Consider the following 27,897-nt stretch of genomic DNA (forward strand, 5'->3'; position numbering starts at 1 on the left):
TGATTGTTATAATGAGCCATGGGCCTGCCAATTACCAGCTTTAAGTGGACTGGACCTGACTTTGGCCCATCATTTTTTGGTCTAGATTTATGCTGAGGCTGAACGCCTGAGAACTGGGCTTGGGCTTCAGGTTGGGCATGCGTTAAAGTTCCAAAGAAAAGTGGCTGGACTCAGATAGTAGTAGAAGTGAATAGCGATGGCAATGGATTGGATTGGCATCACGTCAAGCCCTACTCATTTATTAGACGGGCAATCTTGATTAAATCAAGCCAGGCTCAACCAGTCGACTCATTTCTTAACTAGATGGCTGCATTGGGCATGGCCTCAGCTATTTAGTTGACGAGGTGGGCGTGGACAGTCAATATAGTCCAATGACCCAGCCCAATTCATTTTTCACACCTCTAAATACAGTTGAGCATGCTGTTACAGGGCTGATTTCCAAGAGTACGCAGACATCTGTTTTAGAGAATTTGGAGATAGGGTGAAGCAATGGATCACCTTGAACGAGCCGTGGATGTACAGTGTTGGTGGGTATGCACGGGGAACGGAGGCTCCTGGGCGCTGCTCTTATTGGGAAATGGGTAATTGCAGCGTTGGGAATTCTGGGACAGAGCCATACATTGTGGGACACCATCAGCTTCTTGCACATGCAGCCACTGTAAGACACTACAGGGACAAGTATCAGGTAAGAGCCTCTTTCATAGAATTGTAAAATGAGAAATGCAACTAATTTGCTTATGCAAGACACATGTGGAACTCTCCAAACTAGGGGCCCAGGTATCATATGTGCCACTTGTACCGAGCGGAGGCTATTCTTTTAACTAATACATCTCCAGCCGTTCCTTTTTGCTGGACGCGGATTTCCTGCGAAACCCTTTCGCGGGAAGTTCCTGTGCTGGGAACTTAGGTGGAGCCACTGCCATGTTTGTGAGAAATCCTCCCCGGCCATCCGTTTTTTGAATTCAATTTAGGTCATATTGTCACAAATGAACCGTATACAAAGCTCAAGTGATCCGTAAAAGGAAAATGTGATTAAGGAAATTCTTACTGTTGAAACTTTCCTAGGTTCAACAGTGATGTTTAGATGCCATCCATACCGTTAATAACGTCATTCTTATTGGGATGAACTGAAAACAAAAATATTAGCGTGAATCAAAACTTCTTTGGCCTCACGAATATTTCAACTGTGGATGTTTAATTATCACGTTTTCAGATCATTTGAACTTTGGATACGGTTCATTTTTAGTGACATGTCCTAAAATGAACTCACAAAACGGATGAATGAGAATGATTTTTCACAAACATCACAGTGAGCCTCACCTCGGTTCCCAGTGCAGGAACTCGGTGCGAAAGGTTTTTGCAGGAAATCGGCGTCCCTTTTTTGCTGGATGTGTGGGTGCATAGAGTTGTCCGTCACAAATTCACTCCGTCCATCTGTTTTGAAATACCATGATAGGACAAGAATCCAAAAATCGGGCAGATGCAAAACTCAGGTGGTTCCTACCAAATGTAACAGTGGGAACGGAAACATCCACCGTTGAAACCTTCCTGGAAAGCTGACCATGATGTTTATATGCCATCCAAACCATTCATAAGATTATTAACACCCAGATAAATTGTAAGGCACAAATATCATCATGATACAAAACTTCTGTCACACCAGGCGTCCAATCCCCCACTGTTTAATGTGCTATGGCCCACGTGAGGTTTAGATCTTCCTGATTTTTAGAATCCTATTAGTTTCTTTCAAAATAGATGGACGGAGTGGAATTGTAACGAATATCTTTTTAGGCCTCACATAGCCACAGGCACAGGAATATCTCCGCCGGGTCACAGGAGCAGATTATCTACTGAGTAACTCATAACGCTAGAGCGTAACGAGTAAACTCTTTGGATCCACCGTGATGTATGTCTTATCCAAGCCGTCCATATGTCTGGTATGATGTATGGGCCGGGAAGTCCTGATGGTCCTTCGTGCTTGGCCCGTATTAGGCCGGGTTTGGGTTGGTGTATAACGCCCAACGGTCGGGCTCGGGCTTATATCAAGAGCCTGATAGTAAATCGGGCCAGACTTGGGCTTAGCTCCCGAAAGACCTATGAACCCGGCCCAGCCTGTAGGTATTTTTTAAACCTACTTTTCTCCCATTTCTTTTATTTTCTTCCTCTCTCACACCATGAGTTACATCAAAATATCATTTATTCACAAAGATACAGAGGACTTGGGCTTGGGTTGGGCTTTGTGTAAATGTCCTAGGATGGACTGGGCTAATATATTTCAGTCCGCACGGGCTCGGGCTGGACTTGGGCTTAAGTTCGGAATTACAGGCCAGGCTTGAACAGAGCTCGGCCAGGCCTTAATGCGGTCCATTTACAGCCTTATTTATCAGCTTGTTTTAAACCTGATACCAAAATTTAATCATATACATCCAAAGCTCAATTGGGGATAATGACATCCACCGTTAAAAGCTTCCTAGAGCCCACAGTAATGTTTATTTGTCATCCAACCTGTTGGTAGGGTCACACAATCATCCAATGGATGAAGAGAAAACAGAAATATCAGATCCATCCAAAACTTCTGCGGGCCTTTAGAAGTTTTCTGTGGTAGGCGTCTCACTGTTTCTTGTGGGGTGATCTACTTGAACTTCGGATATGCTTTGATTTTGGGTTCATTTTCTAAAATGAGCTGAAAAAATTTGGACGGTGTAGATAAGACACAGACATCACAGTGGACCCTTACAAAATCTGCTCAGCATTCGAGTTAGTTTCTGCTGTACAAACTAGTCAACTATGCTGCTTGAGCAGCTAAAGTCAATCTCATATTCCAATGGTCCGGATGAACTCTCTTTACAGGAATCTCAAAAGGGCATTATAGGAATAGTCAATATGGCCCATTGGTGTATTCCCCTGTCGACATCCGAGTCCGACTATAATGCAGCCCAACGAGCTATGGACTTCGTGGTTGGATGGTGAGTGATGGAAACACTACCTTCTATTCTATGTTTTCAATTGACCATCACAAGGTAGGTCTATGTATGCATCCAAAACATGAAAGTATCCACATTCACAATTTTGTACTAGTGGGCTCATGTTTAGGTGATTGAAAGTGTTGATTTGATGGGTCCCATCGTGGAAAGGGAATGCCAGGAAGATATCCCAAGTTTAAAAGATCATAATGCTGGTTAGTGCCTACAAAATGATAGTTGAGAAATTTACAATAATGTGTCAAAATTTGGATGGATGAGATTGTTGGGGATTCGTGCTGCGGAATCACATAGATATAGATCTAGGATAGCAATCCAAGAGCACCAAGCAAACACAAGAGAACACAAAGATTTAATGTGAAAAAATCCTTTTGGGAAAAAACCACCGCACCAAGCGACAGAATTCCACTATGAAAGCGTAAATTATAAAGAGAAAAGGATTTACCCGATTCAAACAACCTCGAATCTCACCATTGCTACACCCTTTAGAAACCCTAAAACCTTTTTAAGAACCCTTGGAACTTCTTTAGAAAGCCTTAGCGTTACTTAGAAAGACCCTAGAGACCCCTATTTATAGTTTAGGAAACTCCATTTACGCACTTCTCTGAAACTGCCTCAAATTTACACAGTCTGCGTAGAATCCGTGCACCATCCTCAACTAGTCGAGTCTGGACTTCAACTGGTCGAAAGACCCCTTTGACTGGTTGAGCCTGACCCTCGATTGGTCGAGCGTCCCGAAAATCCCAAATACACCATTGTTGGACTTCGAGTCGAGCTATCTTCGACCAGTCGAAGGGTCCTTCGACTAATCAAGCCGGTCCCTCGACTGGTCGAGCAGCGCAGACCAAGATTTAAGACATCAGTTTTACAACAATCTCCACTATGTCTTCAATCTTCAACCATGTAGCTTATTGATCTCTTCTCCTATCTCTGCATCGCATCATAGCTTCTCGTGCACACTTTGTCCTCCTTTTACGTCATCGCCAATCCCAAAGAAGTTGCACAAAACTTGAACTTCTCGACAGGAACGACCTTAGTGATCATGTCTTCCGGATTCACGCTGGTATGAATCCTCTCTAGAGTTACATCTCCTTCCTCAAGCACCTATCGGATAACATGGACATCTAACTAATTACTCCACCCGCTGGTACAAACGAGTAATCTAAAGTCGACCTTCTGGAATCCACACTACCTACGTAATCTGAATTCACATACCATACCAACTTTGTCCCTGTCTTCTCAAAAGTAAAGACGTAGTCTTCTTACCTCAAATGTATCAAAGTAATCATCTCACTGTCATCCAATGTTGTTTATCGAGGTATTTACTTACAACACTGATTACCTGTGAAATAACCGGTCTAATACAGACCATGGCATGCACTGTCAACCATATTCAAATAAGGCTCATGAAACATATCCTGTTTTTCCTCATTTGTTTTAGGACATGTCTTGTGGAAGTCTTGAGGCGAGACACGTAGGGAACGCTCTCCGGCTTTGCCTGGTCCATTACATCTTTGATTAATACATACACAAGGTATTCTACCTATGATTACCAAAACATGCTCATCTTTCAGTCTCAATGCCGAGAACCATCTTTGCAGCCCCCCAGTCCTTCATCCTGAATATCTCGCTTAACCGAGTCTTCAGTACATTGATTTCAGACACGTCATAATTGACGATCTACATGTCTTCAACATACAATTCTTGACTTACCATGAATGAATCAAACTATTGCTTAGGCGAGAGGTTGTACCACGACCTCCTGCAAACTCTTTTTCTTAGCCTCTTTAACTTTGAACCGCTCTGGTTGCTTCATGTAGATCTGCTCTTTCAATTTTCTGTACAGAAGTGCAAACTTCACATCCATCCTTCCAGCTCGAGATCGCATTGGTCAACCAACGCCAATCACAGATCTAATAAAACCTTGTTATACCATCAACATGAATATCTCTGAGAAGCTGATCCTTTCTCTCTGAGCATAACCATTCGCTACCAACCTCGCTCTATATTTTTGATGTATTCTCCTGAAGATCCACCTGCATCCAACCGCTTTCTGACTCACTAGAGGTTCCACCAACTCCCATGTATCGATCTGGTACAACAAGTCCATCACATCGCCTGTAGTCACCTTCCACTTCTCAGCATTAGGCTCACATAGAGCCATCTGAATAGAAGACGGATCCCCTGCGATATTGGAGTCGTCCATGTACCTCATCGATATCATGCGATTATGCTTTGTGATTCTTCTCACAGGTGGCTATTCCACCTGCTCTGTATCTCTGTCCGCGCGTCTCAGCCTTTATGCCCTACCCGCTCATGTGACCATGCTCAGCATGTCACACACGTGCAGAAGTGGAATCCACTACAACCATTGCAACTCTACCTTTTGAAGTGCTCCCGATCATCATGTAAACATCATCGAGTCGTTGCGCTTTCATGATTACCCGTTGTTTACTCCCCAAGTATAGGGTTGTGATGTAGTAATAAACTCGATGAGACCGATGTCGAATTCCAAGGGACTGAAACCTGTATGTAATCTGAAACTAAGTAGAACTAAAACTAGATTAAGATGAAATCTAAATCGAATAAATTTGAGGAAATAATGGTGAAATATTAATTTAAAACTTAAAGAATTCAGAGGTAGGAAACTAGGGATTCAGAGGATCCACTTGTAGAGATCAGGGAGATCTTATGCTTGATTCAAGAACTCAACTGAACTTCGAGTTTCATCTTCATCAAGTTGAAGGGTGTAACCATGGAAATCAGAACTGAACTTCCTTTGATTTAGTTTTCAAGAAATGAAAGATATAAGAATTAGAATGGATTCCATCACCAAACCATGCCTAAGAGACAAAGCAAACAACAGAATTAAACTAATTGGCAACCACTCATCGATGTATGAAGGTTAGGAAGGGTACTGTCATCCGATCATGCCCAGGAGACGATGGTGAACAACAAGGCTTCCTAATATCATAATCATCAAATGGAAAAGAACATGCTCAAAGCTATCGTAGACCCATTTTAATTTCAGTCACAACAGACTATTAAAAACTGAAAGCATTCCCATAATCAAAATAGTATCAAGATCAATTCAGTCTAAACAAAAGGCACAAACAAAAAGTCTATCCATCACACTACAAGCTTCACCTCTTAGCCCTATCTAAGAGGTTTAGCCTAACAACATGATTAGGCTACATCCCTTAAACAAAAATAAAATAAATAAAAATAAAAATAAAAATAAAAATAAAAACAACTCTACTCTCTCTCCCTCGTTCTGTGCTTCACATCCAGCCCAAGATCAATCCCCCATCACTTCTTTCTTTCTCCTTCTTATAGACAACTGAGAGTCGGTCAGGCTGGGAGTGCGTAAGGGCCCATCTGGCCGGGTGGATTGGAAGGGATTGAATGGTATTAAGGTAGATGGCATGGATTTCGAGGTAATGATGGTGTTGTCAGTGGATTGTCTTGAGATCCATGGGATTGCTATATGATTGCTATATCCAGTCTGTTCGGCACTTCCGGCCAATCCCTCGAACCAAACACGTCCCAGGCAAATTTGAACGGATTAGGGTGGACTAGATGGGATTTAAAGGTAATGATGGTGTTGTTAGTGGATTGTCTTAGGACCCATGGGATTGGGATCAGATCACCGTCTCTGTTTGGCACGCCCTGCCAATCCCGGGATTTAACTTCCAATCCCTTCCAATACCATCCAATCCCTTCCAATCCGACCGGCCAAACGAGCCCTAAGGGAGAGAATCTCCGCAGCATTATGCGGTGAAGAACTTACGCATGAGACAGCTAGTCACCGCCCCTCCTTGCGCACAAGAGCAAGTGCTTGTTGCTGATTCAATCATACATCTGGCTACACGGAGATGATCCATATATACTGATGTCTACCTGAGTCTCTGACCTACAAAATGGACCATTCAGATTCACGAATGTGGCCCATTAAAAAGGGCGTGGAGTTCTTGTTTAATCCAGGAAGAGGCTCGAGCAACTATGGCAGATTTTTGGTCAGGGAGTTTTCTCTGATCTGATGGTCGTAGACGGCTCGGATGGGTCATAGGGAGCTCTTGGGCCAGCGAAATCAGCCGTTCGGATGTGCTGTGTCGGTGGATTCCGCAACGCAAACCCGCGCACCTCTGCTCTGCGTAGCAAAGACGCAAAACTCGTTGCGTTCGATCCGTTTTTCAGAGAAGGTACCGTCCACTCCGTCCATTGTGTCCGCATATAAAGGGTCTTGATCTACTTGTCTGCCATCTGGACGGTTCGGATCAGCTTCTTGGTTCCTGATTTGGTCGCTGATCATATCGGAATATCCCGTTTTCTCGGACGTTCGCAGAACAGAGCCTACGCACGTTCCTGTTTGGGAAGATTTCTGTGGGGCCCACCTCCTCTGGTGCTTAGGTAAATCCATTCCTTCTGTTAGGTTTCTCTTGAAATCTTGTCCTAGGGGAGAAGGTTTTCGATTTTCGTTCGATGTGGTCCATCGATTTGATCTCACGGCGACAATCTGATCGTCCGAAAAAGTGTGGTCCGATCTCTGGTTTGTATCTGATGATATTTTCTGGGTCTTGGTCATAAATCCTTCCTGATTCTGAAGGATGGCTCAGATCGTTTACATGGCCCCATTGGATGGGCCATAGACAAGATCAGCGGCTTCCGTTTGAATTCCCTGCGGCGGGAAAAACGGAAGGACTTTGCCTTTTGCGGGTCAAACTCGGTTTGACCGAGTCCCTTGTTTTGTATCGTGCAGGTGTACTCCTGCAATGTACACACACTATTGCATGTGGGGTCCACTGTGATGTTCATGGGAAATCTTCACCGTTCATCTATTTTCTCATATTATTTTAACAGTTAGGACCAAAATTGAAGCATATCCCGATATCCGTGGGTCCCAAATCAAGTTTTCAGGGTCTGATCTATCTGTTGGGCTACTTTCACAGGGATCCAATAGCTGAAATTTGACATGTACGGTTAATTTATGGTCTTGAGACTATATATAAAGTTTTGAGCTGAATGGATAGTTGAAACCCTGTGATCTTGCATTCTGGATGATTTTCACGCCTCTTTAATGTGACTGACTTGATTTTCTCGTGTATGTGGCGTGTAAATTTATCGATTTCGGTCGCCCTGGAGTCCATCCCTTACCTTGGTGATTCTGGAGCATCAATTCCATGCATTTAACATCTTTTTCAGTTTACACTTATAAATCCACCTTACAACATAAACATGATTAAAATAGGCCGTTAAACAATATCATGTTCATAAAATCAAGTAATTACTGGGGTCTAATATGCAATATTTGACCCTCAACACCCGTGCCCCCTTATATACTTTAAGGACACTATCAATACTTGTGAACCTACACCCTATGACATCGAGTACACCGAGAGAAATCAAGCTCTTTTTCATGTCAAGAACGTGCCTCACCCCAGTCAGGGTATGCTCTGTCCCATCAAACATCTTGATACATACCGTACCAACAACCACAATATTACACGCACTGTCATTACCTATAAATACTTGTCCACCATCGCACTCCTTATAGCTAGTGAACCAACTTCGATGAAAAGTCATATGAAAGGATGCCCATGTGTCTAGAATTCACTCGCTCTTACAATCATCGTATGGGCATCTAATCGTAAATGCAGATAAAACATCACCATCACATCCACTCGATCCATCTGACGTGGCAGCATTGGCATCCCCGTACGAAGCCTCGGATTCTTCTCTCTTAAATTTAGGAATTGTACAATCCTTTTTCACATGTCCTTCCATCCCACAGTTCCAATACTTTACCTTCTCTTTGCCCTTATCCTTAGATTTAGATCTACAACCTAAAAAACATGTACCTTGTTCAGAATTTCTATCCCTTATAAACAGCACATTAGAAGATATCCCTTTGTCGACATTAAGCTTTTTCATAGCCTTTCCTTGAAGGGCCGAGATAACGGTGTCGACACTCAGGGTTTTATTCGTGGTGCACATTATGTCCTTAAATGACTCATACGATGCCGAAAGAGAATTCAATAACATACATGCTTGTTAATCATCTTTCATCACTTCCTCCATATCTAACAATTTACAAACCAATTTATTAAGGTTGTTGATGTGAGCCTCCAGATCTCCACCCTCTGTCATCTTGAAGTTATACCACTGTCGCTTTAAGTGTAAGCAATTTTCAGAGAATTTTTTCGCATGGACATCCTCTAACTTTGCCCATAACTAAGCCGCAGTTTTCTCCCTTATGACGCTGTAAAGAACCTCATCTGTGAGACATAAACGGATTGATGATAAGGCCTTCTTATTAAGAGTATTTCAATCATCATCAGTCATAGTAGATTTTTACTCCTCAAGAGTACCATCTTTACCTTACTTGATTAATGAACTGATCATCTTGATCTTCCATAACTCAAAATTATTTTTCCCTGAGTACTTCTCAATATCATACCTAGTGCTTACTATTATTGTTTATCCGTTAGATTCATATATGTGCCCCAATGATTACTCTAATACCACTTGTTAGGGATTCATGCTATGGAATCACACAGATATGGATCTAGGATAGCATTCCAAGAGTACCAAGCAAATACAAGAGAACACAAAAATTTAATGTGAAAGCCCTTTCGAAAAATAACCACGGCATAAAGTGACAGAATTCCACTATAAAAGCATAAATTATAAAGAGAAAATGACTTACCCGATTATAACAACCTCGAATCTCACCCTTACTATACCCTTTAGAAATCCTAAAACCTTTTTAGGAACCCTTGGAACCTCTTTAGAAAGCCTTAGTATTACTTAGAAAGAACTTATGGACCCCTATTTATAGTTTAGGAAACTCCACTTATGCACCTCTCTGAAATCGCCTCAAATTTATGCAGTTCGCGCACCATCTACGTAACCCTCGACTAGTTGAGCCTGGGCTTGACCCTCGACTAGTCGAGCGTCCCGGAAATCCCAAATACACCGTTGCTGGACTTTGAGTCGAATTGGTCCCTCAACTGGTCGAGCATCCCGGAAATCCCAAATACACCGTTGCTGGACTTTGAGTCGAACCGGTCCCTCGACTGGTCGAGCAATGCGGACCAAGATTTAAGACATCAGTTTTACAACAGAGATCTCCCATCCGTAGAATTTTTAGAGATATTAGCCATCCATGGTGAGGCACATCATTTCAACAATTCTGATGTCTCAATTAGCTCAACTGGTTTAGTGGAAACTAATTCGACTGTTTAGTTATAATTGATGGGGCCAAGTGCTACTATCAGAGATAGCTCACGCAATACATGTTTGAAAGTTATTCGGTCAAGTATATAATCAACCAGGCTTATCTCTAACAATGGTATGTGGCTTAATCAAATCTCACCCTGTTGAGTTATTAGGCAATCAACTTCCACTTGACCAATGATTCGTTTATCAACTTTCCCCACTTGCATTTATTCTCACCTCAGCTGCCTGCATGCCATTATTAATCACTTAAGAAAGGTAGGATTAAAAAAATTATTTATTTTCTCTAAAATTTTCATGGCTAAAGATACACCGTAATAATAAAATTAAAATGTAAAATTAAAAAAAAAAAAAAGCACTGTATAGCTATTGCCATGCAGTATATTTTTATTTTTATTTTTTGGGAGAAACAAATACAATAAGAAAATGTCGTTATCTGCATTTCTTCTGCTGGTGCAAAAATCGCGTTACAAAAAAAAAAAAAAAAAAAAAAAAGTCGGAAAATTTTGAATATACCCGAGGGATGGAGAAAAACTCGGACTAAAACCTCTCAGGAGCCACCCACCAAAAACATTAGCTATAGAAAAAAGACAGTCTTTTTTCAACTCTGCCATGCTTATGTTGTATTTATGATATGGGCGAAAAAAGAAAAACTGGAAGAAAGGGTAGGCACCCGTGAGAATGAATTCAGGCTGTCAACTTGTGAGGAGATGAACTGATGACATCCATGTGCTGGAGGTGTAGCGCAGCCAAGAGGCCCTGCCAGGTTTCACCGGGCCCACCTGCCACCTGAAAGTCTAGAAGCTTCTTCTGCTTCCTGTAGTAGTCTTCCAATGGCTTGCTCTGCTCTGCATAGATTCGGAATTTTTCCTTGCGGGCATCTTCTACTGCTGCAGGTGAGGAATTTAGTTGCGTGCCGCGACAGTTCAGGTTCTGAACTGGACATGTTGAAGGATTTTCCACAACGTGCACAGATACCACCACCCAAGTGTTTCTTCAGCAAGCATCCTTCCTTGCATTTGAAATTCACAACAAGATCAATGTCAGCAATCTGATTGAGGATCTCAGCTTGAATCTGATTTCGAGGAATGCCATCCAAAATGAAACCGGTTTCACCTCTGTAATACCCTTCTTCCAGCCTCTTAGACAACAGCCCAAATATTATATCCTCCGGAACGAGCTTCCCTTCGTTCACTGCATTTGCAATCTGTTTGTAGAGAGAGGAACGAGGGTTGAGCTCCTGCCGTACGAGGCTGCCCATGGAGATGTAAGGGACTTCCAGAAGCTTCGATAGTCTCGCGGCGTACACGTGCTTCTGTACGCCGGGGTACCCAATCAGCACCCACTGCACCCCCCGCCCCATCCTCGACCCCCACGTCTCCGTTCTCGGCACCTGATCATGTAGTTAGTCTGCAGGCGATCAATTGCCATATATAAAAATCAATTATTCAAATTGATTAAGATAAGTTAATCATGACTGAACCCACTCTAAGTGTTTTTCAGCCCTTACTGAGTTTCGCTTGAAACAAATCAGAAAGGACTCTGATTGTGGATAAACCCACAGTAGAATTGGACGGTCCCGATTTTGATATATGACACCGGTTTTGACACTAACAGTTTCATGTGTACCACTATGAAAATACACCAAGAAATGGCTCAAGCAACATTTGTGCAGCATCATGCACAGTGTGCGCATATAAGGAGTATCACGAAAATCTCTCCAGCATGCTATGATATGATCACTTTTAAGCACAAGTTCACCTTGTTATGATATGATTTGCACAGTATGCTGAGATTGGAGATAAGACTGCTACTTGATTTTGTTTTATGTATAAGAAAAAAAGCTTTGCGAGGTTGCTGTATGCTCCGGGTTGCATTGTTTGGGAGTTTTGATTTCTTTTGACTTGGTTGGGCATATATGATAGGTGTGGCGCTGTTTCTTGTGCTGCCCGCCCGAAGTTGTAATTTTACCCTCATGAAATTTATTTATTTAAAAAATATATATATATATATTTTTAAAAAATTACAAAATTGACACTCCATCTTGGTTTATTCAGGTTTATGGACCCTTTAACCAATGGTGAATATCCGCCTAGCATGAGGTCCTACGTTGACAATCGGCTACCAAAATTCACGAAAGAACAATCTGATATGTTGAGAGGATCGTTCGATTTCATAGGTCTAAATTACTACACTTCCAGGTACACAGCTTATGTTCCTCACTCCAATGCCACCCGAGTAAGCTACACAAGCGATTCACATGTTAATTTAACAGGTAAACATGATTAAAACCTAGTGGAATTCTGCTTCTCTACACTCACAAAACACAAAAAAAAAAAAAAAAAAAAAAAAGTTACGAGTGTGTGATTTTTTATTTTTTTATTGTCATTTGTAACAGTCGAGCGAAATGGGATCCCAATCGGAACTCAGGTAACATATTTACAATACCAGACAGCGTTCGATGTATGATGTGGCTTATGGGCTAGACAAGAATACCGATTTACTTGTTTTATTGCCAATGCAGCTCATGATCTCTTGATTGACGGATCATATTCCTCTCCCCACTCATCACTTGCGCCTGATCACATTCACCATACATACTTACATACATGCATTGATGTGCATCTACAGGTACAACATTGGGTATTGGATATAACTACATCAATACAATTCATGCATTGGGCATGCATTGAACGTCCATCGACATTTATGTTTACAGTACATAACATGAATAGTAATGGGCAAAATTGTACAAAATTAGTCCTAAAAACAACTAAAATTCAGGATTATTAAAGAACATGAAAAGAGTATAAGATAAAAAGAATGAGCCTTGAGTTAATTTGGTAAAGCTGGATGGCGATGTAGCGACAGGACTACGAAATTTATATATATACATTGGCACAATCTGGTAACTACTGTTAAGTTGAAGCTATGTGGGGTCCACCCATGATGTGTAGCTAGAATCTAGACCATTATCAGTTGCACCTCATTGTTCAAAACATCAAAGAATAATCCTTATCCAAAACTTGGCCAGGCGTACCATAAGAGCAATGAACAATCATGCCTAGCTATAACCTAAATTCACATGGTTTGACCTACATGTAGGGATTCACCTACCCTAATAGGCATTAAGGATGCGACCACATATAGGTGTGCTTTTGCTTGTGCACTGATTAGAACCTGAACTGCAGGCTGCTTCACCATGGCTGTATGTGTACCCACCAGGAATCCGAGATATGTTAGTCTATGTAAAGAAAAGATACAACAAACCCATTATCTACATTACTGAGAATGGTAAGATGATAGACTACTACCTATAATGTTTGTCACTTTCGTATTTTGTAACTGAATATCAAGTAGGCCATTATCTCATTGTTGACACTGTACAGGCAATAGTAGACTGCTTACAAGGAGAAGTAATGATGTTCGTTTAATTATATCATTGCAGGAATAGATGAGCTCAACAACAGTTCCTTGTCACTGGAGGAAGCGCTGCAAGACGAAGCGAGGATTGACTACTATCATCACCATCTTTTATTTCTTCAAAATGCCATCAGGTGTGGTTGCATTTACTCCTGTCTCGTGCTTTGATGTCTTACATGTGTGGTATCCATGTGTACAGATAGTAGGATCGATAATTAAAATTATTAGGATGGTCTATTCTAGATTTACAGACTGATGGTTGAGATTTAAATTGTTGGCAGGGATGGTGTGGATGTGAGGGGCTTCTTTGCTTGGTCATTGTTGGACAACTTCGAATGGGCAGAAGGTTACACCGTTAGATTTGGCCTTATTTACGTGGATTATAAAGATGGTCTGAAGAGATACCCAAAGCAATCTGCTCTTTGGTTTCAGCAGTTTCTCAGAGGGCGTGAGGGTACAGAGAATTCCATCTCCTCTGAATGATAAGTGGGACATGCACGGTACTAATACAGGTAGGCCATGTGTATGATTTAACTTTATGGATCTATTGCTTAATGTACCTATTTAGTGTTATCGGCATGTATATATATTTATTCATATGATTATGTTGGAATGTTTTTATGTTTGAATATATGGATGTGATTGTTTTGTAAAAAAGTTATACATTGATACTTAGATTGTACATTATGAGGAAATATAAAAATTAATAATAATAATAATAAAATAAATAAATAAATAAACATTATGATGAAATATGGCTAATATTCATCGATTAAGGACTTGATCTACCCCTAGCACAACATAAATTATTGTGCAAGTATATATAACATGAGTGAAGCATGTTGAGGTGCATGTACTTGAGATATACTTCTGCTTTGAGTTACGAGATGATAATAACGAAATCTCACATTAATTGGCACAGTCGCTCTGTACTGCAAGTTAGATCATGTAAATCTATATATAGCTATAAAATGGATCATTGGTTGATCCGATGGATCCTACTAATGATAGCATATACGATGAATACCTGATTATTTATGATATGTGATTTGAATCACATGTACAGTAAGACTAATCACCTACAAATGACTGATCAATTCCAAATCAAAAGTTATGCAAGTATTGTAGGTAAGTATTGTGTCATTATTACTCTACATTACATGATAGGGTTGTAATAAGGTGACGTTACTTTGGTGTGCATTCTCAAAGTAATATATATAAATCCAACAATGCATTCAATTATATCAGAAACACCCTAGCAAAGCAGCAAAATTGAGATTGAATTAATGAGATGGGTAAACCATGCTTTTAGAGAAGTGACGGTCCGAATCTTATCTGAACTGCGAGAATAATTGACTAAGCCGTGCTGTAAGGGGGCATTCTCCACACGAGATGGGGCCAAGCCCAGTATGGGTGATAGATCGGCCATTGGAGTACTCGGGGATATACACCAGGGCAATAAATGTCGAGCATACGACGATGCCGCCCGTTTTCATTTCGTGGAAGTCCCCGGCAGAGGAAAGGGCTGTAGGTGATATTGCTAACTATTTTTTAGAAATATATTTTTAATGAATTTTGATTAATTAAATTTACAAAGATAAAATACATTTGATCTCAAAAGTAAATAAGTTTACATCATGATTAAAGCATTGGTATTTGTGCACATACATACATCAATGGAATCAAACAACCCGATTAAGAACGATCGAATCAAATATTTAGGATAAGCAATTGGAGATTAGGACGAATAGTTTCTAGTCCATTTGTAGATTTAGTACGATGCAATCCCCTAAGGGCAATTAATCTTAAAGGTTTCACATTAGATGTAGATTAAACTTTCTTAATAAGGACAAGTACGATAATTTGATACACCCAATTACCATCATAACTTGAGAGATACACAAGTAGACATGTCAACAGGCAGGGTTAAGCTTGGGCAAGCTGTCTAAACCCAGCCCACACTGTTCAACTTACGAACAAACCTAGCCCTAGCTCGTGATGGGCCAAAAATTTTCAGCCCAAGCCCAATCCATACTCAAGCGCCGATAATTGGGTATGTCGGTAAAAGAATTACCAGCGCTAGGTAACTTTTTCCGGAGCTTGCCTGAGCATGCTATTTTGGCGTGAATAAACACCGGAAAAAGTCACTAAGAACGCCGGTAAAAGTGGTTTCTGGGCACTTTTTCTCATGTAAAAGCGCCGTAAGATTTCTACACAAGCGCTGATAGAAGCCTTTATATGGATTTGTGAGGCCCTAGCATGCCAATAATTTTTTTTTTATTATATATAATTCAATTAAAACCTGTATTTTTTAAATATTTGAAACATAAAAATGATGCAATACAAATAAAACTGAATATTAAACAAAATTTATATTACCACACAATAAAAAATATATATATATTACAATAAATGGTCTTGAATGTAAATAAATAAATAAAAACAAATCCTCTATATGGTCTACTCCTAGCACGAGTGGCGTCAAAAGGCTGAAGTGATTTGAACTCTGGATTGCCCCACTTGTATGCAACGAGAAGAGTGGATCACCCACCATTAGCCCTTTGAAAATTGCTCCTATGATAGCCAGAACCAGGCTAGTCCTTGGCTGCTCCATGGAAGTTGGTTTTTCGGCGCTTTACGTGCTGATCTATTTAGTGGAAAGAATGGTATGTGGCAATATTCCCTCATGACTTGAAGAGAGCTCTTTCCGCAGCTTATCAAGCTTCATCTCTAAACCTGATGACATACTATGCTTGGTAGCTTTTATATTTCCAGTGTTACCATTCTGTCCAATGCATATTTCAAGTTCAATTGTCTTCTTACCTATCAGATGACAACAAGTATCAACTGCTTCCCACACAACCAATGAATTTGGATTTTCCATTGAATAACCCAACTCGAATCTAAGGATACCAAACTCTGACAGAGAACTGTAGTTCAAAACAACCATTTTGCATATCATGTTAGAGTTGTAATAAACCATGGTGCTCACTTTATGAAGAGAAGGAAAATGTCACACAGCACAATTACAAGTTTAACCATCTCTCAAAAAACTAAAAAGAAAAAACAAATAAATAAATAAAAGATGGGGCTTAACAGAGCATTCCCTTGTGCGAAAATTTTCTGTCATGACACTTTTTGAGGTTTAATGAAATCGTCAATTTACAAAAATAAATAAATAAATAATGCTGTCATGACCTATATCCACGGTACCTTGCCAGTCACATTAAAAGAAAGACACTAAAAAAACACTAATCCTAGAAATCCATAGCTAGTATACCAAATGCTTTCATGAACAGAACTTTTTTTACAAGACATGGGTATGATAAGATGAAGTGGGCCACTAAAGTGGTAATTAGTGGTATAATATCATCACATGATATACATGTTTATACAGCTAAATTGAAATAACCCATGTGCTTTTGGTTCACGTATTGGTCCCTGAACCTCAAGGCATGTGTAGATTGGTCAGGTGAAGGATTCTATACTTGTGGGACCCATGGATCCTTGATCCAGACCGTTGAGTTGATGGGGCCACTTTTGAATGGAGGATGACTCAAAAAAAATCCCCCCATTACGGAATATATTCCTAACTCTTTTGTTGATGTCCTTTTGACTAGAGAGTTGAGAACAAAATATAGGAAAAGATCTGCTGAGAATAAGCCGTCGATCGAAGGATTAGGACATTCCAGGTTGGAGATTTCTGATGCTTAATTACTGTCCATCATGCAGCCCGTCGAACGAACGGTGAGGATCATTGAACCGTTGATGAGGATTACTTTAAAGTATATTCCATATATATTCCAAAATAAAAGGGTTCACATGATATAAAATGTAAATGTGGCATTTTATGTAGGCAAGTACAGATGGGCCATAACCTAACTTGTATACTCAAATTCATCCTTAGTGTGGGCAAAGACCCTCTTAAGGAAAACAACTTTGTAAGGCCACCCATCAAGATGATAGATGCTAGGGAAACAAAGAATCTGTTACTCGCATTTTCTGTTACTGCATCATTACAATGTGAACTGCTTTCAAGCCAGCTTCACATACTCGAGCATTGTCCACAACCCCACCTATCACATTTTGAAAATTGGGGATTTATGGAATCATTGATCATTTCTCAAAATAAACCCAAATAAACCCAAGTTTTCAAGTCCTCTAAGACAAATGAAGGATTTTAAACCAACATAGGTGAGAGAGAGAGAGAGAGAGAGAGAGAGAGAGAGAGAGAGAGAGTGTGTGTGTGTGTGTGTGTGTGTGTGAGTCCACCTAAAGTAATACCTTCAATATTGCATACTATTCCAACAATTAGCTATATATCCAATTTTTTTGGTGGCACATATTAGAAAACAATGTTACTAACCTTGTGAAGGCATGCACGCTGCATTTGGATGCCCAAGTGAGCTGAATTGTGAACAATCAGTTTAATCAAGAGGATATGACGAATGGGATTTGTTGTTTTTTTGAATCTGTTGAACCTGATAGTCATCTTATCCAAATTCAAAACAAAAAAAAAAAAAGTCTTTCAATGCCATATATAACCATCAGATTGTAAAAATCATAGAATTCATGGTAGGAAGTTAGGGTAACGGTTTCTATTTCAGCTGTATTATTTGGGCACTCACATATGCCAATTCTGGATTCAGATAGCATGGATATGTTTTTTTTTTAATTCAACTACACCAGTTCTTATTTACTAAGTACAAGATAACATTTAGGTTTTTAACCAAACAAATCATTAGCAATCTGCATCTATGGAACACAACAAGCATCAACATTGTGGTGTTCTTGTGTTCCTTCTCTTCAATCAACGAACGTTCACATTAGGTGGGTAGCTGGTTTTAAACTTTTGCCAAACAATAATCACAAGAAATCCTCTCTCAAATCTATTTGGTGAAACAAGGTGCTTAACACCAATAGCAAATGGCTTGGACAAGGCTATGATGATGACAGTGATTGACACAAAACTGGAATTCCTTCTTTGCAAGAGGTTGAACTTAGTTTTCTTCTTCTTTTTAATGCCAACATAATTTTATTAGGAAAACCAAAAACCAAAAAACTACAAAAGGAACTTGGATTGGTTGATAGTGAGTGGCCCTCTTGTTCTTCTCTAGTTGCAAAACAGCACCTCTAGCTAGCTAGCTTTTAGCAATGTGGGGGCTATCCTTGTGAATTTGGAGCCTCACCATTGACAAAATTAAGATAAGGTTGTCAGGCCTAAGCACCAGCCTCTGAACAGAGGTATCTTTTGCCTTAAAAAATCCTAGCATTTCCCTCGTTGCATAGAAATCACAGAGCATGAACTGTCATGCTCCAAAGAATGTGACCATATGACCCCAAGTCTCCATGGACCAACTCTCTATTTTATGCAATGAAATCTCCAGCCATTCTCAAGTAAAACGGATCTTAGACTACAATCAATGGCTTTTACAATCAAAGAGCCCAACTTCACCTCTTCATCAGCCACAACCTTCACCATAGAACCCACCTTTTGAAATTACTTTCGGCAAACAATTGCTCAGCCCCAAAGGCTTTCTGCAACCATGCTCCATACATTGCCAGGAAGCATTATAGCATAGTATGGTGGTAGAGCATGGCCGACCCAATAAATTGGGATAAGGCTGAGATGATGTTACAGTTGAATGCGGTGGAACCAACTCATACATCACATCCACCATATGGGAACTGCCTACATGGACCAGACTGTAAGGTGGCTGGACCATTCATTGAGTGAGCAGCAATGTGGACGCCACACAGTTCAAAAAACCATTTCTACTCACACTTCCCCTGCTTACACTGCAATATCTGTTTTCTTGTCAGTAAAAGAAAAATGAATCAATGGAAAATAGTCTAACCATGTGGGATATGTATGATCCATCCAGCAGGTTGTCCCCATCTTGTTGATGACAATGTCCCAAAAATCAGGCTGGTCCAACCCTTTTTGTGGGTCGCATTGCACGAACCAAAGGATGGCTAAAAGGGAAATCCATTTAGTGATCCGTTTGTTTCTGCGACCATCAGAGAGCAGGACAGGCCCAGTTTTTGGGCAGAGCTTGTACACAGTGGGGCCATATAATGATTCTGATCAGCCACACACGTGTGACACAAGCACATGACCAAGTTCACCATGTGGAGCTTGTACATGAATGCTCCAATAATCCATCCTTTCAATTGAACCATCGGTTGCAAACCCAAACGGCCCATTTGCTCCAGATCTAAACACAAACTGTGTCATGGAGAAAGAGAAGCAAGCCTATATTCAGCTCCTTCAATCAGTAGCTTCTAAACACCAACAACGGCAAGCAGATTTTTTTTTTTTAATATAGAATTTTTTAATTACCATGAGGATTAGTTGGGTATGAACAAATATAAAGGAGTAAGGAGCCCCCACACACACAACATTCTAGACCGAAATCGAACTGTTCCAAGCGCAATTCCAGCATTCTTGGCCTATAAAAGCATAAAGGAAGAGGATCGATGAAACTTACATCACTGACTGGCAGGCATTCTCTGAGCTCTTTGACCACTTGCAATGTGGAATCGGATTGAGATTTCTGCAGCAACAGACAAATGTGAGTGGAAATGCAGAAGCGGGACAAGAAAGAAATGGGAAAAAGAGATGAAAACAAACATGGAGATTCAAATGTTTCGTACCCGCAGGATGATAGCATGAAGATTCAAATGTTTGGTTTCAACATAGTAAATCCCTAATTAGGGTTTCAACATTGTAAATCCCTAATTAGGAATTCACCATTGTAAAATCCTAATTAGGGTTTCAACATTGAAGATACTCGATCTCAAGAGAGAGATTGAGGGCGACATTGACACACAGAGAGAGATAGAGAGAGACCTAAGAGAGGGAAATCGAGAGTGATTGTGCCACGTATGGAGGTTTCTTCGCCACCCGATTGAGAGAGAGCTCTTGCTTGGCACAAGGGGAGAGAGAGAGAGAGAGAGAGAGAGAGAGAGAGAGAGAGAGCCGCGGTGGGTAGCTGCTGGAGTTGCAGCAGAGAGTCCGTTCGGCATCGTGGAGTTGCAGAGAGAGGCGTCGTGGAGCTGCAGAGAGAGAGAGAGAGTGAGAGAGAGTCGGGGGCGTGGAATGAATAGGGTTTTTTTTTTTTAATATTTATAGACTTCATTTAGCAGCACCCTGTTTTGCTCAGCGCCGGTACAATACGACTCCGTAAGTGCCGACTAATCCCCTTTTTGTTGTAGTAGTAGACATGTCAACAGGCAGGGTTAAGCTTGGGCAAGCTGTCTAAACCCAGCCCACACTGTTCAACTTACAAACAAACCTAGCCCTAGCTCGTGATAGGCCAAAAATTTCCAGCCCAAGCCCAATCCAGAATGTTTATATAAGGCTAGGCTTAAGCCCAACTTAAGCCTGAACTTGAAATGGTGATGGTATACCATTTTCCTTCCTCTTCCTCTTCTTGCAACCAACCCAATACCTAATAAGAGAGAGAGAGAGAGAGAGAGAGAGAGAGAGATGGAATGTGTTTGTTGGAGGTGAGAGAGATGGGGGTGGGAGCATGGAGGTAAATGGGGATTTCTCTTTAAGATATTTTAAAACTACCATTTGCAAACTTTAATGGGCCAAGCAAGGCTGATAGGCTTTTCGATGTCTGGTCCAAGCTTGGCGCCAGATTAGAAAAAGGCTTTGATTTTAAGCCTGAGCCTAGCTCTCAAGCCTGATACTCCAGCCCATGTTCAGCTTGAGGTGAACTAGATTCGAAAGCTTAATGGGCCAACCCAGCCCATTAACACCCCTACACACAAGTTAGGGCCTATTTGTTAACGCTGAATTTTTGCACTTAACGTGGAATTGGGAAAATGTTCCGTGTTTAGTGGTGTTTGTTAATACATTGTTAACGCGGAAAAAGGAAAGCACTAAGTGGTTTTTCACTGAATTCTTGAGTCTGGCTGAATGGTGAATGCGGAATGCACTTAGTGAATTTTTCATTAAACAAAAACTTTTGCTTCCAAAATTACCCCTTTTCAAGTTGCTCTGACAATTTCTTCTCTTTAAATTGTTTGTGCAATACAAAATCAACTTTTGACTGTGAAACTTCTTTATGCCCCACCATGATCTATGTGTTTCATCCATTTTTCAAGATCATTTTAGGGCTTGACACCAAAAATGAGAGGAATATAAATCTTAGGTGGGCCATACCACGGGAAAACAATAGTGATTGGATATCCACTATTAAAATTCTCCTAAGGCCCAATGTACTGTTTATTTGACATCCAATCTATTGATTAGGTCATATAGACCTAGATGAATGGAAAAAACAAAGATCGGCTTGATCCAAAACTTTTATGGCCTCCAAAAAGTTTTTAATGGTCAACGTTCATTGAACACTGTTTTCCTATAATGTGGTCCACCTGACATTGGGATATACCTCATTTTTTATCTCATATCATGAAATGATCTAGAAATATAGATGGACGGCATGGATGAAACACATACATCATGATGGGGTCCACATAGCACCGACCATCAGCCATTGGCTGGTGGTAGGGGAGTAGCCAATCTGTTTTTGCGGACGCGGATTGGATACTGCCAGGTTAAGTAGCGAGACTCACTTACTGAAGTTACGTCACCAAGCTATGTGGGACCCATCATGATGTATTTTTTGTCTCCATGCCGTCCATCCATTTGGAAATATAATTTTAGGTAAAGAGCCAAAGAATGAGTTAAATCCAAAGCTCCAATGGACGTCACCACAGAAAACAGTGATGAGAGTGACGCCCACCATTGAAAACTTAAATAGGCCACAAAAGTTTTTGATCAAGCTGATATTTGTTTTTTCCCTGCTTTCATGTCTGTGTTAACTTGTGAACAAGTTGGATTTCAAATAAAATCACGGTGAGCCTTAGGAAGGTTTCAACGATAGACATCAATCTCGCCACTGTTTTTTGTGGTGGGGTCAACTACATATTTGGATCTACCTCAGTCTTTAACTCATCCTCTAAAATTAAATCTTCAAGTAGATGGACGGTGTAGATAAAGCACATATATCATAGTGGGCCCACATACGTCATAGTGGGCCATGGAACTTGATGACGTCACTTCGGTAGCGAATCTCGCTATTCAACCACTTAGTAGCTAATTTGCGTCCATATAGGATGTGGATTGATTGGTGTACCTCACACTAGCTATATAGCTGTTGTATTGACGTTAGCAAGTTTTGTGGGTCCCATCATGAGATATGTGTTATATTCAAACCATCCATCCATTTGGTGAGCTCGTATTAAAGCTTGAGACGAAAAATAAGCTGCAAAAAGTAGTAGGAGATTAAACATCTACCATTGAAACCCTTTTTGAGGTCGTAGAAGTTTTGGATCAATAAGATTTTATTTTTATTTTTTTGTCCTCTTCATACAAGTATTTGTGACCTTATGAACATATATGGATGGAAAATAAACTTAAATAGGCTATGGAAGTTTTGGATCAATATATTTTCACTTCATCCAATTGGGAATGACCTTATAAATGGTTTGGATAGCATATAAATATAAGATGGGCCTTATTTGAAGGTTTTGTTGCTACTTGCGTTCAATCCTATACAACACATGGTGACAATCTTCCCGCTAAAAGGAATTGAGGGCCTTATCACGATATTTTAGTTTTTTATTAAATATTTTAGCTCATTTGAATTAAATACAATGATTTTATTTTTATTTAATAAAAAATAATTTCTTTATAATGTAAAACATTTCCACACGAGAGATAGGGGCAAATGTGTTAAATTAACATATTTTAGACATTTAAAATGTTTGTTAACAAACCGTTTGTTTCAGATTCGGTACTTGGGTTTTAGACTTTAGCCATAATTATCAAACAAGGATTTTTACTTCAAATTTCAGATTCAGGCTTTAGATTTCAGATGCGATCTCTAGACTTCGGATTTAACAAATGGGGCCTTAGTCTTATATTAGGCTCAGAGATCACATCCAAGGAAATAGTTTTGGAGAAATGGTAACCCTTGATTTTGGCAGGCCCCACCATAATAATTATATGCAATCAACTCCAACTATTACATTCCACACAAAAATTTAGGTCTATAGCCCAACAACCAAACTCATCCATAATTCACCACACAAAGGAAATAGTTTGGATGGCAAGCATTGCTTGAACACTGTTTTCCATCATGTGGTCCAATTGAATGACAAATAGTGCTGACTTTTCCCAACTTTGTCTAATATGGTGTGATACACTTGGCAGCCTAGGTGGATTTTACATAAACACCACAGTGAGGCCACCTGAGCCACTAACCAATTTGCTCGTTGGAAGGCAGTGAAATAATATTTATATAGATTAACAAAGTAGCTTTTAGAAAAAAGTGCCGGAATATAAATTCTATATTTGTTAGGGAGGATTTTTTCTCGTTCTTTCTTTCGGAACCCTTTTTAACTCCTCATCTCGTGATCCTTCCTCGTTTTGAAAAACGTCCCGGAATATAAATTCTGTTAGGTAGTTTTTTTTTTCTTTTTTTCCTTTTTTTTTTTTGTGTAAAATTCCCTTATAAAAATGGCAGGTAGGCCAAGATCCAAACTCTCCACCTAGTGATCCTTCCATGTCCGAGGGCTGAAAATTGTTCAGAGTGTACTTTCCTGGCCATATGAGCAAGTTCTAAAAATGGAAATAGTTAGCAGTCGGGATTCAACAGGAAAAATTAATGGATGGGATGATCCGTTCTGTGCAATTTTCAACCCATGCAGGGCAGCACACATATGGGATCTACTAAATGGTCAGCCCAGATACACTCCCTGCCACGTGTCAGGTCAAGTGGGAGAAAGATCAAAGTGGGGTCTCATTTTATATTAGCCATTCCCTTAGTGGGCCATTGACAAAAGATGCGTGTGCCTTGTGGGAGCAGACAAAATAAAGGACCGAAGCAATGGAAACATAGCTGTGGATTCTTATCATCGCTACGAGGTCAGCTGTTTCTTTTGTATTATTATTCTTACAGGATAAGACACAACAGGGTGTATGCTAACATCACCACCTTCATGCTAAGCTTTTAAATGACCTATGAGGTAACCTATCATAGATTTGTACCATTCATTCATTCATAAAATCAAGAGCAATTCATGGTGTAAAACTCATCAAGCTAATCTAATAATCCTTAGTGTCTAATCAATATCATGGGAATACAAATATCTAAGATTGAATAGAGAAAGAAAATAGCTTCAATTATTATCTTAAAACATCTAGTAGATAGATCCTACTTTGTATTTCTTATGATTTCAAAATAACAATATGGTTTGATGATTCTAACCATGTGATGTATAACTCATAAGCAATAGATGACTGTAACAAATTGGCCCCATTCAAAGGATTAGGATCATTTTATCAACATAATTTTTTCACATGTCTTGCTATATTGGTATTATTGAATGATCTCTCTGTTTGATGATTGGATGTCTCACGTGTCATTCAAAAGGTTTAGAACCGTTTGTGTAGTTTTGTTGAAGTCTCGTGTCCATGCATCGTCACCAATGCCCTCAGATCTTTTAAATGAAACAAGGGTTGACCCATCACTAAACTGAACCATTCATTCATTTGTACAACAAGGAAGAAGCCATCACGTGAGAATTACATTAATCAAATGATTCTGACCCTTTTAATGGGGCAATTTACTACAACCGTCTATTGTTAGAAAGTGTTACCTTCAAATCATAAGAAATGCAAAGTGAGATCTATATTGTAAATGTTTCAAGAGGATAATTAGACATTTTGTTTCTTGCCATCAAATGATCCTAACCCTTTTAATGGGGCAATTTACTACAACAGTCTATTGTTACAAAGTGTTACCTTCAAATCATAAGAAATGCAAAGTGAGATCTATATTGTAAATGTTTCAAGAGGATGATTGGACATTTTGTTTCTTGCCAATCTTAAAATTAATGTTTATTTTCATGCTACCCCAAAAAGAAAAATTATATTATAAATGGCTCCATCTTTGCACATTATACGAGTTTCAAGAATCTTGGGACATCAAGAAGAGAAGAAGGAAATTAGTTTTCATGGAAAACCTACTCCTTCCCATGATAGATAAAATAATTAAATAGTTTTTCCTCAAAAGTTGTGGACATTAATCTCTCCTAGAAAAGATATTACATCAATTTCCAAGGTTAAGATGACACACCAGGTGACCATTAGGTCTAACGTGAACATGCATGGGACTGTAAAATGACAATTTCAAAATAAGAAATAAAAGTAAAATTGAAATCCCATGGGTTTCCAATTCATGTGGATTCTATGTTACTTTTTCATAAACATGTCCTCAATTTTATTTCTTTCTGGGTCTTTACTCATGCCCTGGTGGTAGACTCACAAGAGTTTCAACGAATTGTCATGGGTTCAATTACTCATTATGGTGAAATCTTACTGTGGTATGTAGAGCTGGGCATCGGACCGAGTCGGATCGGAATGGGTCCAATTCGATTCGGTCCAAAATTTACATGCGTTGACCCAAACTCAATCCGATCCGGGACAGAGTTCGGGACATTTGACTCAAACTGATCCGACGCATGGTTGGCCTGACCAGAACCGAGTCTGACTCGGTCAGGGAAACCGAGTCGGATCGGGTAGGGTACGATTCGGATCGGGTTGGGTCAGTGGGTCAAACTATGAGGTATGTGTTATATCCAAACCGTTCATCCATTTGTAGAGTTCGTCTTAAGGCTTAAGCCAAAAAATAAGACAGATCTAAAGATCAGTTGGCCCACACTGCAAAAAACAGTGAGGGATTGAACGTTTACCCTTGAAATCCTTTTGGAGATCATGAAAGTTTCAGATTAATATGAAATTTGTTTTTCCTCTTCATCCATGTATTTTTAACTCTAATAATAGATTATATGGAAAATAAACGTTATGGTGGGCCCTACGAATTTTTTAACGGTGAAAATCATCATCCTCGCTACTGTTAGACCCGTGTCCTAGCCTGCACTGTTCCGTAGGCTTCTGCGGCCCTTCCGATCACATCCTGACAATCTTTGACTTGTATCCGACGTTTGCGCGTGATTCTAAGCCGAGTCTCACATATCAGAGTTGACTTGACTCCAAACCTATACCCTTGCGACCGCATCGTTGCTGCGGTTCCAACGTCGCGACTCTTGCACCGATCCAATACCCAAGCCAGGAGATGTGGGCCCGTGTTCAGTTCGAGGAAAACATCGCGCATTACAAATCCCAAGAGAATCTCTACATCATGTCCCATCAATCAACCAATCAATTAATCAATCAATCACCTCATGTCCAGTACAATAACAACCCCAAAGTCAACTCTCTCCCTTTCTCTCTCTTACACACCCATACATGTCAAGTACAACTATCACCTCACATCGATCACTCACACCTATCACCTCTCTTACAACCACCCATTCTCTCTCTCTTTCTCTTCACAATTTCCAAGTAACAAAAAATGGTGGACGTCCAAGCTCTTCCATGAGAGAAAAGTGAGATGTGTGTAGCTCACTTCCTATCACTAGATCTATCATCTTATCCCTTCATCTTTCATCATCTTCCATCAAAGTGAAACACAAGGAGATCGGCGTTCCATCGGACCAAGAAGATCAAACGGTGGGTGTTTCTATAGGCCTAGATTTTATTCTTTTTATGATAGGCCAAGTGGGGCCTGCCAATTGATGGTATGGATCTTACTATGGACCCTAAATGTGGCCGATGCCCCACCTTGATTCTCATGGGGCCATTCTCCATGGACTCCATCATGATGTTTATCTTCCTTATATAAATAGGGTCATCTAAACCTTACATTTTGGTGGAGAAGGAATCTCCACTGTTGATTTTTGATTTGGTGGGCCAACATGTAAAGGACCCACTTGATGTATGATTGATTACAAGGGAGGGCTCATAGTGGCGGAGCCCTCCCTCACATGTGTCCCTCTATTTCTCTCTCTTTCCCTCTCTTTTTCATCTTTTTATGTGTGATGATGTGGTCGTGTGGCCCACTCGGATGGACCCCACCTTGATGTATGTCTTATCTACACCATCTAGCCATTTGGTGGCCCACCTATAGCATGTCTGTAAGTGGGGCCCACCTTGAAAATGTGTTACATTCAAACCGTCCAGTGTCCAGGGATGCTGGACGTGGATGTGTAGTGAGGTGTGGGCCGACGGTGTGGTGTGCTGACTGAAAACAAAAATGTTAGCTTGATTCAACAAGCTTTCGGGTGGGCTGCTCATGCAGGCCCCACCTTGATTTATGAGTTTAATCCACGCCGT

At 40.2% G+C, this 27,897-nt stretch overlaps 1 protein-coding gene and 1 long non-coding RNA gene across 5 annotated transcripts in view; one reads left to right on the forward strand and one right to left on the reverse strand.

Moving 5' to 3' along the window:
- LOC131222432 (beta-glucosidase 12-like) overlaps window positions 1–14,315 on the forward strand; it is a 38,220-nt gene extending 23,905 nt beyond the window's left edge. For 3 of the 4 annotated variants that reach the window (XM_058217500.1, XM_058217501.1, XM_058217503.1), the window contains 7 exons: window positions 430–685; window positions 2,851–2,966; window positions 12,275–12,492; window positions 12,616–12,647; window positions 13,409–13,511; window positions 13,666–13,774; window positions 13,922–14,315. In XM_058217500.1, the coding sequence (XP_058073483.1) occupies window positions 430–685; window positions 2,851–2,966; window positions 12,275–12,492; window positions 12,616–12,647; window positions 13,409–13,511; window positions 13,666–13,774; window positions 13,922–14,123 (1,036 nt within the window). In that variant the 3' untranslated portion in view covers window positions 14,124–14,315. The remainder of the gene's footprint in view (window positions 1–429; window positions 686–2,850; window positions 2,967–12,274; window positions 12,493–12,615; window positions 12,648–13,408; window positions 13,512–13,665; window positions 13,775–13,921) is intronic. The other variant, XM_058217502.1, reaches the window with a different exon arrangement.
- Window positions 14,316–19,027: 4,712 nt separating this feature from the next.
- Window positions 19,028–20,713, reverse strand: LOC131222437 (uncharacterized). Its single transcript, XR_009160041.1, has 3 exons — window positions 20,494–20,713; window positions 20,132–20,197; window positions 19,028–19,439 (listed from the first exon to the last, which is right to left on the reverse strand). It is a non-coding gene; the product is annotated as an uncharacterized LOC131222437 (long non-coding RNA).
- Window positions 20,714–27,897: the final 7,184 nt, after the last annotated feature.

This window comes from Magnolia sinica, chromosome 13, assembly GCF_029962835.1.
Source record: "Magnolia sinica isolate HGM2019 chromosome 13, MsV1, whole genome shotgun sequence".
Taxonomy (NCBI): Eukaryota; Viridiplantae; Streptophyta; class Magnoliopsida; order Magnoliales; family Magnoliaceae; genus Magnolia; species Magnolia sinica.